This window comes from Mesitornis unicolor, unplaced genomic scaffold (genome assembly GCF_000695765.1).
Source record: "Mesitornis unicolor isolate BGI_N332 unplaced genomic scaffold, ASM69576v1 scaffold17334, whole genome shotgun sequence".
Taxonomy (NCBI): domain Eukaryota; kingdom Metazoa; phylum Chordata; class Aves; order Mesitornithiformes; family Mesitornithidae; genus Mesitornis; species Mesitornis unicolor.
Window position 1 is genome coordinate 39,015 of NW_010178228.1, and position 12,153 is coordinate 51,167.

General features: G+C 38.9%; 1 protein-coding gene across 2 annotated transcripts; it reads right to left on the reverse strand.

Annotated features, from left to right (window-relative positions):
- Positions 1–264: 264 nt before the first annotated feature.
- MDM2 (MDM2 proto-oncogene, E3 ubiquitin protein ligase) lies at positions 265–12,069 on the reverse strand. Of its 2 annotated transcripts, none has more exons than XM_010182385.1 (10): positions 11,998–12,069; positions 9,802–9,876; positions 9,295–9,428; positions 9,094–9,143; positions 7,737–7,804; positions 7,493–7,586; positions 4,890–5,050; positions 3,731–3,886; positions 2,430–2,507; positions 265–982 (listed from the first exon to the last, which is right to left on the reverse strand). In XM_010182385.1, the coding sequence occupies exons 1-10, from the start codon at positions 12,064–12,066 to the stop codon at positions 413–415; spliced, it is 1,455 nt and encodes a 484-aa protein (XP_010180687.1). In that variant the 5' UTR covers positions 12,067–12,069; the 3' UTR covers positions 265–412. The 2 variants fall into 2 exon arrangements, with proteins under 2 accessions (XP_010180687.1, XP_010180688.1); XM_010182386.1 differs by having other exon boundaries at positions 4,890–5,047; positions 11,998–12,066.
- Positions 12,070–12,153: the final 84 nt, after the last annotated feature.

Sequence of the window (12,153 nt, forward strand, 5' to 3'; positions counted from 1 at the left end):
GTGGAGGATCTTCTATCTTCTTGAGAGGAGGAACTCACATGAATGAACTCCTCAGCACATCTCTCCTCTCATAATCACTGCATTCAGGTTTTTAATGTGTGTATTTAATCCAGTACAACAAATGCCACTAAATTGTATGGAACATAAATCACTTGGAGAGGTGGGTAGTTTACAGGAATTAAAGTTCTTAGTTAGTTATTTCTATTGAGAGGGATTGAAAATCTTTAAGTTGACTTATGAATATTATGCTAACCTCTTAACAACTCCAGTGCATTCATTTCAGCAATTACGTTTCACACCAAATGTAAAGAGACTCAAAAATATTAATTTTCCAATAAGCATACAAAAATAATTTCTTACTCTCTTAAGCAGTTTATGAAGTTTCTTTTGCCGCTTTCCAGTCAATATCCATCTAACTAAAATAAGTTAGCACAATCATTTGTATGGGCTGCCTGCACACCGGACAGGGTTTGTTCCTCTTCTTCAGTTTCCTCGCGCACGTAAAGCACGACATGAGGTGTCCTGTTTTGCCATGCACTATGCAGCCATTTTTAGGTCTGCTCTGGCAGATGACACACGGCTCTATGCTGGTAACGGGCAGACCGGATTCCATGCTTTCCTCTTTGCCTTGCATTTCTCTCTTCTCGGGTTCCTTAAAGTCTTCCTGGCTGCTACAAAACATGCTGCTTGATGTCGACGGCTGGGAATAATCTTCACTTTCTTGGGACTCAGAAATTTGCACTGCTTTATCCTCGTTCTCCTCCACAGCCGGTTCTTTATCTTCGATCACTTTCACCTTCTTGCAGTCAGGAACATCAAAACCTTCTTCAGACTCCAGAGGGCAAGAACTTTCTAATTTGCTCTTTTCCAATTTATCGCTCTTTTCATCTGGAAGCCAGTCCTCGCGAAGGGCCCAGCATCTGTGGCAATGTCGTGGAAGCGGAGGATTCATTTCGCTACATTCGGGACACTTCCAATAATCCTTGAGTGAATTAAAGGTTGGAACAGCTTAAGCTACTTGGAATGCTTGCAACCGATTAGAAACAATTACTGCCAAAACAACAGTTATCTTGAGCTATCAACTTGGTTATAATTTAAAAATTCCACTCAACATTTGGCCCCATTTTACGGTTCTAGATTAAAATAGTCTGGATTTTAAAAAGAAGCTCTGATTCTCTTCCTTTTTTGCAGTAGCATTTTGAAATATAAATAGAATAATAATGATTTATTATTTCCTACGCAAAATTGAAGAAGCTAGCCCACAGAAGTCTTCGGAGAACCTCATGAAGAACTTCTTTCTGATCAAATGGCCACCATGCCCATTATTTTCAGTAACAGAATTGTGGAATGGAAACTATGCAAGACCAAAGGCACATTTAATCTGTGGGATGCAGGTGTGCAAAACGGCCGGGTGAGGGCACTCTGACACAACAGTACCGACTGGAAAACATCAACCATAAATAAAATAAAAAGGCTGCATCACTGTCTCAGAGGTTACTCCATACACTACGCTGAAAATAAGCCACTCTCTCACTAAAAATACACTTAATTTTTAAGAATAAAGACCCTTTTTAGAAATAATGCATGCGGCAGGGAAAATAAAACCAGAAAAAACAAACCCAAACTTATTTAGAAGCTTCAAAGCACTTTTTGTTTGAGTCCTGAATAACATCATTGACATCAAAAGCTAAAGGACCAATTTTAACTCCTAAAAATAGCTAGACGTATTTTTCTACACATAAGCAGTGCTATGGGTTTAGATAGAGGTGAGCTCTGTGCTTTACACACACAGGAAAGTCCCTGAGTCCAACAGCCCATCAAGGGACTGGAACACTGCAGGCAGTTTTAGACGACAGCTTTGTTCAAGATAGGCTGCACTGTAATTCTATTGTGTGCTTTTACACCTACGTATACATACTTTGCCTCAAACCCCTGAATTTCTTCCCACGCTTCAAGAATGGTCCCACAGTATTTAGAAAAAGCCTCGAAATATTTTAATTTTATGAAAAACAGGTTTGCCTTCATAGCTGCATGCTACAGATTCCTTCATTCAGGTTGGACAATAAAACTAGGTATTATAATTTACAGGATTTTAAAAATACAGGGTTGGTTTTTTTTCCATTTTGTGCAAAAAGTTACATTTAGGCTCCAGATAATTTCCTTCTATTAAGCCACTGAAACCTTAAATTAGTTTCTGGGGTTTTTTTTAACGTATTAGGAAGCTTACTAATTTAAAAACAATCACAGCTCCTTAATAATCACGTGCAATAATTAATATATTGCCTTGCAATCCTCAAGCATATCAAAAAATTTATTTAATTCTGAAAAAAAAAAAAATCACTGATAACAATAGAATTGATCTGTACTCCTTGAGCTACTCTGTCCGTTCACCCTACTTAAGATGCTTTGCCAGTCAAGTTTTTACTCACAGCTAGAGAAATCTCTGGATCTTCATCAAAGGAGTCAGCATCACTATCTTCATCCTGGTAAATAGTCAGCTGATACACCTAGTTACAATAAAATAAGAAGTATTGGTATTTAGTTAAAAATCTGACAGATTTTCTGATAGACTTTGACTCAAGTGTAGTAAATAGCACATATAATTAACGCTAGCAAGTAACTCCACAAAATCTGATGACTGGTTTGGGGGAAAGTAATTGTTTTCACACTTGTAACACACACTCTGAAGACAAACGTAGCCTAGACAGATACACAGTACCACTATCTAGAACAGACAGTGATTCCTCCCCTGTGCCCAGCACTGGTGAGGCCACACCTGCAGTGCTGCACCCAGCTCTGGGCTCCCCCATACACGGAGCTACTGGAGAGATAAAGGTAACCTCCAGAGGCCCCTTTCAACCTCAATGATTCTGCAATTTTCAATGCTGCTACTGGGAGCAGGCGCACACCTCAATCTTCCTTCCTCCAAATCACCAGCCAGACCTCAGGGTGCAGCTCCACAGCACTATAACCCAGTGTACACAAGCAGTCAGTCCCATTCAGCCTCTTAAACAGCACAGTCATGCGTGTCCCAGGCGAATTCTGCCTCTGGCCCTTACCCAATCTTGCCATGAGCCGATTCAGCTCTTCGAAGTAACAGAAAACTAACCCAGAAAAAAAAAAAATATAATGTCTCGCTTCATTCTTGACATTCCAGACACAGATTCAGATCTCTTGCAAATGATGGTAATCACAATTTTACAGTCTTTTTGCCTCCTAATGAAAACTTCTAAAATTGTGTTTCAGCTTCTCTATGAAACATTTATATTCATGGAGGCAAATGATTCAGAAACATTCCTCTGCAAAGAGTTACTAGGAAAGTTTTCACCCAGAACTAGAAGTGTTACTAAGCTCAACACATACTTCTACAACTAAAATTGTGGGAATAGTCTCAAGTACACCTGCTGCCCTGCCATCAACTCTGAACAGCTAGTGTGTGAAGTTAAAAAGACAGACTTTTCCAGACTCTCAAGGATCTGTTTCAGAGCCCACGGAAAGCTTTAGCACCATTCTGGTTACTGGTGGGTGTATAATGGTGACCCAACTGCACAGGCGTGAAATCTGACTTAATGAATGACTGGCTGCAGTTTGTCACATAGCACAAGCAGTCCTGAAATAAACCTGAAGAGTCATTTTTTGTTGGAATTCCAGCATGAACTATTACTGTAAGTTTCCTTCCCCCTCAAGTAAAAAAAAACAAAACCAAAACCCAAACAAAACAAATATATACCTCATCATCTTCATCTGAGAGCTCCTGTCCTTCTTCATTGTGGCTATAATCTTCTGAATAAATAGACTCAACTTCAAACTCTACACTGAACTGGTCTGAAACAGAACTGTGGTCAAACCAGTCAGAGTTTTCACTTAATGAACTGGCATCAAGATCCTGAAAAAGAGAAAGAAGTACACATGAACCTCACCAGCCTATCACTGAACCTCACTAGTCCATATCCATAATGACTGCTGTTAACACTGCTCTTTAAGATAAACCAAACTATTCAGTTTAATTAGCTATGGAAGAAATGAGATCAGCTGCTGTTAAGACAGAATACCTTTTATGAGACAAATTAATTATAGGTGGGTAAAAATAAAGCTAGATCTGAAAGCCTTTTGACAGCTCTGCAAGAGAGGCTGTCATCAACCCACAGCCAGCTTGGAGATTGCTGCTATTATTTCACAAAGGCTCTCCTAAAATGTCAAACAACAGACATGAGAAGATGCCATCTTTTGGCTGCATGTGATTAAATTTTCTATTCTCATCAATGTTTCTAAAACTGTAATTTGAGACAGTGGCTAAACAATTATAAAATAGCAAAAGTGAAGATACAGTATTAACTACATCAATTCAGAGTACAGTATATGCTTAGAAATATCAGTAGTTTAGCTCTCCATGACTTAACCTAACCACAGATAGTTTGTCTCAGGGTTTGCTGAAAACAACACTAAAAAACAGTAAAGGCTTGGCAAATGAATACAGCATTATTATCAGGGCACTACTATGTACAGTTACCAAAGCTGTACTGGAACCACCAGATGCCCAGAAGCGCCAAATATTTTAAATTATGAACATCTGTGACTGCTTTTATTCTCTTAGCATTCTAAGAAATACTAACTTTAAACACAAAATATATCCAGCATTTTTAAATACTGCGTCAAGCAGTAAGAGTCTGTTTTTTAAAGACTATCCAGAGTTAGTATTTTTTAAAATTCCACTTCAGATCTATGAAAGAACCCACTCCACCCATACACCAACTTTTCTTTCAGCCCCTTTTCTTTCCTCAGACACCACTGTAGGCACTGCAGCTTTTAATTAAAAGCAATGTTTTAACATGTACATTTCCACTTGTGGTATCTGCAAAATTTGTACCACAGAACGTATTTTGACTTACGGGAATGGAAAGAGAATCTGTTGAATCACTGCTATTGCTTCTTTCACGGCACAGACCACTGACTACACACCACGAGAGACTTTCATCAAATGTCAATGAAATGCTGTCCGACTTGTGGCGTTTTCTTCTGTCATTAGGCAGATCGTCTGAGGAATTTTCTTCTGGGCACATTCAAGAATTTTTATTACTCCAAAAACATCAAGGCAGTGTGCAGTTTTGAACATTCTTAACAAAAGCTTAAAATAGAATTTACTTATATAGGAATTTAAGAAAAATAAAGTCACTCAGTGTTACTTTACGAGGTAAAACTTTTAAAAAAGACACAGGAACACTGAGAAACACAAGTATGAAACAATCCTGAAACCAGTACTTCGGGGGCTGGCTTTTCCCCACTTAGTCCCATCATTACAGCTTGTAAATGGCAGTCTCCACATGCAGGAAATAAAGTAATGGCAAATTTGGAATAATTTTTACTTCACACCATGACACGTTAAACCCCTCCTGATTTTAAGGAATACAGTTAGGATCTTAATTGTCCTACCTCCCTCTACAGTTAGTAGACAGAAAGGCACTTTCAGAGGGCTGCTTAGTCCATCAACAGAATTTGCAGGGAGACAGAGCAACCAGCTCCCATGTCACACACATATAAAGGACCCCACGCTAGGTGAGGTAAATTCAGGTTCAAGTTTCCAATACCTTAACAAATTTATAAGTTAACAGTTGCAGTACACGTAATTGTATTTACTCCACCGGATTTTTGTAACAAACCGTTACGAATTTCGTATCATCACATACTAGCAAGAAAACAATGCTTTTTAAATACATCATGTTTTGAAACAACCACCTACAGCAGCATAAGGACTAGGGGGACAGCGTTTTAGGGGTAAACAAGTAAAAATTCAGCTCCACTGACTTTTAAGCATGTCTGGTAAGAAACAATTTTATTAAAAAACGTATTGCAAAGGCAGTATGTAAGTGCAGCGGAGTGAACATTCCCCTAAAGGCCTGACAACTTGGTACAACAGACCTCGGTAAGAGCCCGCTGCCCCCCTACAGGTGCCTTTTGCACCCACCCTCTAATGCCCAGCTTCTCCCTTGCCTTGCAAAACACACCCTGACAATCCATGAGTCTTCAAGTCTTGAATCTTTCATTGTAAAAGAAAAGAGAACAAAACACTTGTACATACTTTGAGACTTTTCTTACTTTCCCTTGGTGCTTCTTGGCTCAGCCCCTTTTCTTTTTTTCCGCCCTGAGAGCCCCACCAAATTTGGAGCCCCCAGGCCCAAGGGTTGCTCCTGTCCATCGTTGTCCTCATTTAGTTGTCATGGCTCCATGCTGCACTGATACTGTATCACCACAAGGTTTCTATACACTATATAAGCGGCTCCAAAGGAGCCGCTACCATCCCAATTTAACAAGAATAGTGGTTTAAAAGGAAGATTTCCTATAAATTAAAAAAAAAGTGTATATAAAAACACTATATTAAAAGAACTTTTAAGGTTGTAACAAACTAATAAACGGATGCAAAGACAGAGTTAACAATCAAACCTACAATAAGTAAGCACAACACAGGACCTCATGTGCTCTGGGTCATGCCTAAATATTACAGGTTATGATGTTTAACTGAGACTTTCCATCCTTTCATCAGTTTTTGTTACAACATTAAAACGTTCTTTTAATTTAGTGCAAACCGCTCAGCAACACAGCACAGTTTTGGACTGACTAACATAACAGTGGCCTGTGATGAACACAAAAACGACTACACAAAAGTTGAGGAACTGAAAAATGTCCCAGAGCAACCGAGAAGGAAGGTCTACGCAGCGACAGAAGGTTGCCGCTGCCCAGGTAATTACAACCATCAAGTCATGTGTAAGTGATGGAACAAACCAATGTAAGAAATTCCACAGAACAGTATTTAAGTAGAACTGTAGAGAACACTTAGAGAACTTTAAAGTTATTCAGGTTTATGCTGGCCAGCTTGTTATTTGCTAATTATTGGAAGCAACACTGCACATTTTGAAAATGTATTTGCCAGTGATTATTAAACCGCAGTGAAGAGAACACAAATACGATGCTAAAGTCACCAGACTTTTTTAATAAAAAAGTGCTTAAGGAACGGTCAGGTACCTAAATATATATCCCAAATCATCCCATGTTACAACCAGACCTTTGATATCTTTGCCACCAATCGAAATCCAAGCAAAACTGCTTTTAGAGAGCAAACAAAATGTAAAAATTTGTGACTGTCTACAGAGGGAAGTGAAATGAATTTCACTACATCTGTCTGTTACACACAAAAGTGTTCTCATTGTGAAGGTAACACAACTGATTAAGTCCTGCTGATGTGAACAAGTTTAACAACTCCGTGGAACAAGTTATTCCATCACCCTACTAACAGCTCTAGAGATCCAAACTGTAACATGACACTGGGGCAAAGCAAGGAATTGTGTATTTCTTCTAGACTGAACATTTTGTTTCAGGTCAGTAGAGAAACATGAATAGTATTTGTCAACATCTTTCAAAGTCAGTACAGCAACAGAATGTACTTTTTTTCTTAAGCGGCCATGCTACTGAAAGCTCTGCATCATAAATCCGCACATACCAGATTCACTGTGTGTTCTCCTCCTAGAAGATGTAGCTGGTCGGGAAGCCATGTTCGATGATGTCTGCTTCTCTTCTAACTCTTGCATAGATTCCTGGTTAACAGAAATACTGAGTAAGTCTGAGCAGTAAGGATGAGGTAAAAGACGAGAGACAACTAATTGTAAGGTACCACTGATACTGTCATGCAAAACTAAGTAAGAGTTTACATCTCAAGACATTTATTAAAAAAAAAAAAAAATCACCTTTACAACATTTTCTTCTTCAAGCTGAAATCTGGTGCCATCCTCAGCTGTGTCAGCAAGCGTAGAGTCTGAAACCAAAACAAAACAAAAAAATGTAATACGGCACAGCAGAAAAAAGTAAATTTCAGGCTCAATAACATCAGATAAAAAGCAAGGGACAGAAGTTAACTGCACACAGCATTTACAAAGTAAATTCTAAACAGAACTTGCAATCCAGACATTTTGCAACAATGAAAAACGCAACTGTTCCGTTGCTTTTCAGGTGTGTGCAGCACTTTCCCTGTAACATTACTGAAGTGGGAAAGTGAGGAGGAAGAAACCTCAATTGCAAAGTAGCTCAAAACCGTGCATTAGCTGGGATTCTGCAGATATGAAAGAATATAGGCAGGAAATATTTAACTCTTCCTTCTCTCCAGAGTATATTTTACTAGGTATCATCTTCTGGGAACACTGAATTAAAGACATTAAATAGAAGAAAATAAATGTTGTTAATTATATATGCTTACTACCAGACAGACTCTGAATTAATAAACTGTCTTTCAAGAAAAGAATCTGAGAAATAATTCAAGCTTGCAAGCATAACAATAAGGGATAATAAAGACAGTGTGTTTCCCACATTCAGCAGCTGAACGCTTGCCTCTAGGAAGACTGAGGAACAAAGGGTGCCTTAATACGGAATTATATGGAAGCCAATTATCTTCCATTGTTTAATTTCTTGTTTAAGCCAAAAATTACAGCTACACTGAACATTTTTATACTGCTGGAAAGATGACTGTATAGAACAATTCTCTCCATTTATGGAGTGGCTATCCACAAAGTCACCACAAAGTTACTTTTTTAAGTATAGAGACCTTTTTAAAAGGTGAGTCAGTGTAGCTAAGGGTGATCAGATCTACCTGTACCCCACATTCATTTTAGAAAATTAAACCAAAACACTAACAGAAAGAGTAAAGAACTTTTGCCCTGACTTCACTGCTGACACAAGTTCAGGAAGCTAATTTTTTTATACAAAAACTTCTTATGTTGTTGAGGGCTTTATCTGTAAGAAACACAAGCAAATGACTAATTTTTCAATTTAGTCCTGTTTGTATTCAGCTCTGACTGTGCTTGTTCTGGTGCTAGTCTGATAAAATTACCCAAATGCTGTTCAGATTTGAATTTTTTTCCTCCCTGGGAAGAAGCAGTGTTTGCTCTGAATCACTATTTGTGATGGCTCTAGACAGCAGTGTGTAAAGCCAAATAGCTAATACAGAGAGATCGATATTATCTGACCACTACATGCAAGATGCATTAATGTAAGTTATATTTTTCTCTACTACTATTTCTTAAACTAAAAGGTCCTCCCAAACTAGCTTACCTTGTTGATTGATTGCTATCAGATTTCTGGAAATCATTGAATATAGTCTCCTTAGGTGGGATAAAGAAAGAGCAAGTTAGCTACATGTAATTACAAAGGAGAGCTTACCATCTCTGAAGAGTTAAAGAGTTAAAAAAGGCCATACACGTTACGTTCTCCATTATCTCACAACCAGACTCTCAGAAAAGAATCCCGTTTTACCTGTGTTCTTTTACTGAAAAGCTTGCTACTCCAAATAAATCCCCCAGGAGATCATTTGCACAGTGTACAATATGTTGCTGTTTTTCATCATACAATTGTTTAGACATAATATATTGTCCAAGATAGAATATTACCTGCAAAACAAATGACATGCACAGACATTAAATCTAGGTTCCATTGTTTCAAGTGTAAGAGAAAACACATTAAATTCATTGAGATTTGCCCTTCTCACATCGACTGCCTAAAACTCCCTTTGAGCTGTGATTTTCATCTATCATTCCTCCAAGTACTCTGCTGTAATAGTGACCATCAGATGCTTTTGTTCAGATTTTGAAAAACTTGCTAAACACCACCTAACAAGTCAGCATCAGCAGGAGAATAAAAACAATACTTTGTCTCAATATCTTCTAGATAAGCTGCAGTGAACTACCCCCCCATTCACCCCAAACAAAAGAACAATCTGTCTGCTTTCACTGTAATCCACCTTTAGTGATTAAAAGTTCTCACCTCCTTCATAGTAAAAGTGTCCTTTTCTGCGCCAGCTAACTTTAACAACTTCAACAGCAGTGGCTTTGGTTTAACCTGTGTGGGGAAGAATAACAACAGTATGCACCAGTAATTCACTAAACAAAACACTTCATACAGGTTGGCTTCCTCCATCTGTATTAGATATACAAGCACACAATTACACTGAAACCTACCCACACCCAAATTTTTTACTTTGCAAAGTTAAGCTTAATAGAAAACACCACAAACAGAATCATACTAAACTTCTCACACAGCTTAACTCAAACCCCAAGCTTTCATTGGTACATTCAGATTCCTCAGTTCGAGCTACAGGATTCGCTGGGTTGTTCCAAGAACAGGGCTGGGTCCTGGCGAATTCAGCTTTGCTCCAAAAGGAGAGGAGGAAGGCAAACGGACCTTTGTGACTATCTGCCAGGTTCAGAGTACAAGTTACAAAGTAGAGCACTGGTCCACCTTTTTCCTAGTCTCTTCCTGTGACAGCTTTTGGGGCTGCGGTTTTGCATTTGCCAGCTGGGCTGCTTTACCTCTGAAGACTTTTCTTAGCTGGTATAAAAACATTGAGTCCCTTTGATCGTATCTCAATTACTTCTACCTCCGCAATGGCCTCCCACCTCTGCACTGTGCCAGCAGACTTACATCTGCAGCCAGTTTATGGCAATTTCTGACAAGGAGAACGGAAAAGTAATAAAATTAAATTAAAAAATCCCGCCTTTTCTTTTTTTCTTTTATTTTTTTTTCTGGCCAGAGTAGTGTCCTGATCATAATCTCTACACTGTTCCACTAACAGCTGTGCCAGTACCACTGCAGGAGATGAGAACAAGTTGCAGAGGCTGCCCCAACTGCCAAGAAAATGCTTGGGGAGCCACAGACAGGACCCAGTGCAGTATATTCTAGTAATGTCACTCTAACAGTAACATAAGCACTCTAAGAACAGCCTAAGATTTTGCTATCCTAACATATTCCCTAAAATAACAAAAAAAATACTATAGAAGAGAAAGACTTAACAGGAAAGCATGAATAAAAGACATCATAAAACAAGGAATAAGTGTTTAAGGGAAGGGGGGGAATATCCCTACAATCCCTTTCAAGTATCTGCTAAACGCAGTAAGTTTTAATACACTGACAAGAAATTACTTGCAAGAATCACGTATAAGGAAAACATTAAACAAGCTTATGGACAATGTCAGATATCCATTCACTCCTTCCTAAGTGTTGAATTATTTAGAGCATGCAGTATATATGACAGTTTCATAAAGGAAGCAAATAGTAACTTTTTAAACTACCAATGACAGCTGAGCACAGAAAGCAACGCAGTTTCAAATCTCTGAATCCCCAACCAAACCCATGGGTTCAGATCTTTTTATTCCCCAAGCCCTCTTTCCCTTACTTCTGCAAGTAGTTTGCCACGCAGATCTAACAAACCAAAGTAGCATCACGTTATGACTTAAAAAGAGAAATAAACAAAAAAAAAACCCCCACAACATTGAGGAGTCTATTGATCTGTTACTTTTTTTCTTTTGAAGTTCTACTGTCAGTCCAGACATTTAAGCTTTGCCCTGCTACAAAAAGTAACCCAGTTCAACCATCGTTGCACCCATGCTGTATTAAAACTTGCATCTCAGGCATAAAACATAGGCTTCCACCCTCAGGAAAACTTCCTTAGAAAGCCAGGTCAGCAGAACTGACACTATCATAGAAAGCCTGGCTATGCAAAGCCATAAACACAAATGAAGACTCTTACTACAACTTGCTTAAGAATCCCAATAGAGGAAAAAGTGAAAACGCCAAATTAAAAAAAAGAAACCTTCATTTGTCAATTATTATTTCACAAACAGTTTATGTTTTGTGCAACAGAGATCTTCCACAATTTTTCAGTTATAAACTGTGAACAATTTCCGCCCTGAAATACTTACCATCCTCAAATCGGACCACAGGGCCTTTTTTTACTAAAAGAATGCAACCTGACCACCAAAGGTCTCCCGGAAACAGAGTCTAGACCTGAGCCATCACTCTCAACCACCACGAATGGGAAACATTTGCTTCACAATCAGAGGATCAAAGAGAGACCATCTTCACCGGATTTCCTGGCTTCTCTCTAAGCATCGCTCGCTGAGCAAAGCCGCCCTTCTGAAGTAACAGATAAAAACTGCAAAAAGCGTGAACGGTGCTACTGACCAGCGCCTCTTGCTCCGAAGAGGTGACAGAAGAGGCATCCGTAACGGAGGACATCTTGGTATTGCACATTTGCCTGCAACGAAGAGCAGCCTCAAAACGTGGAACACAGCTACACAATCCCGGCTCCCCACCCCAGCACAGCGACACCCCGGGGCA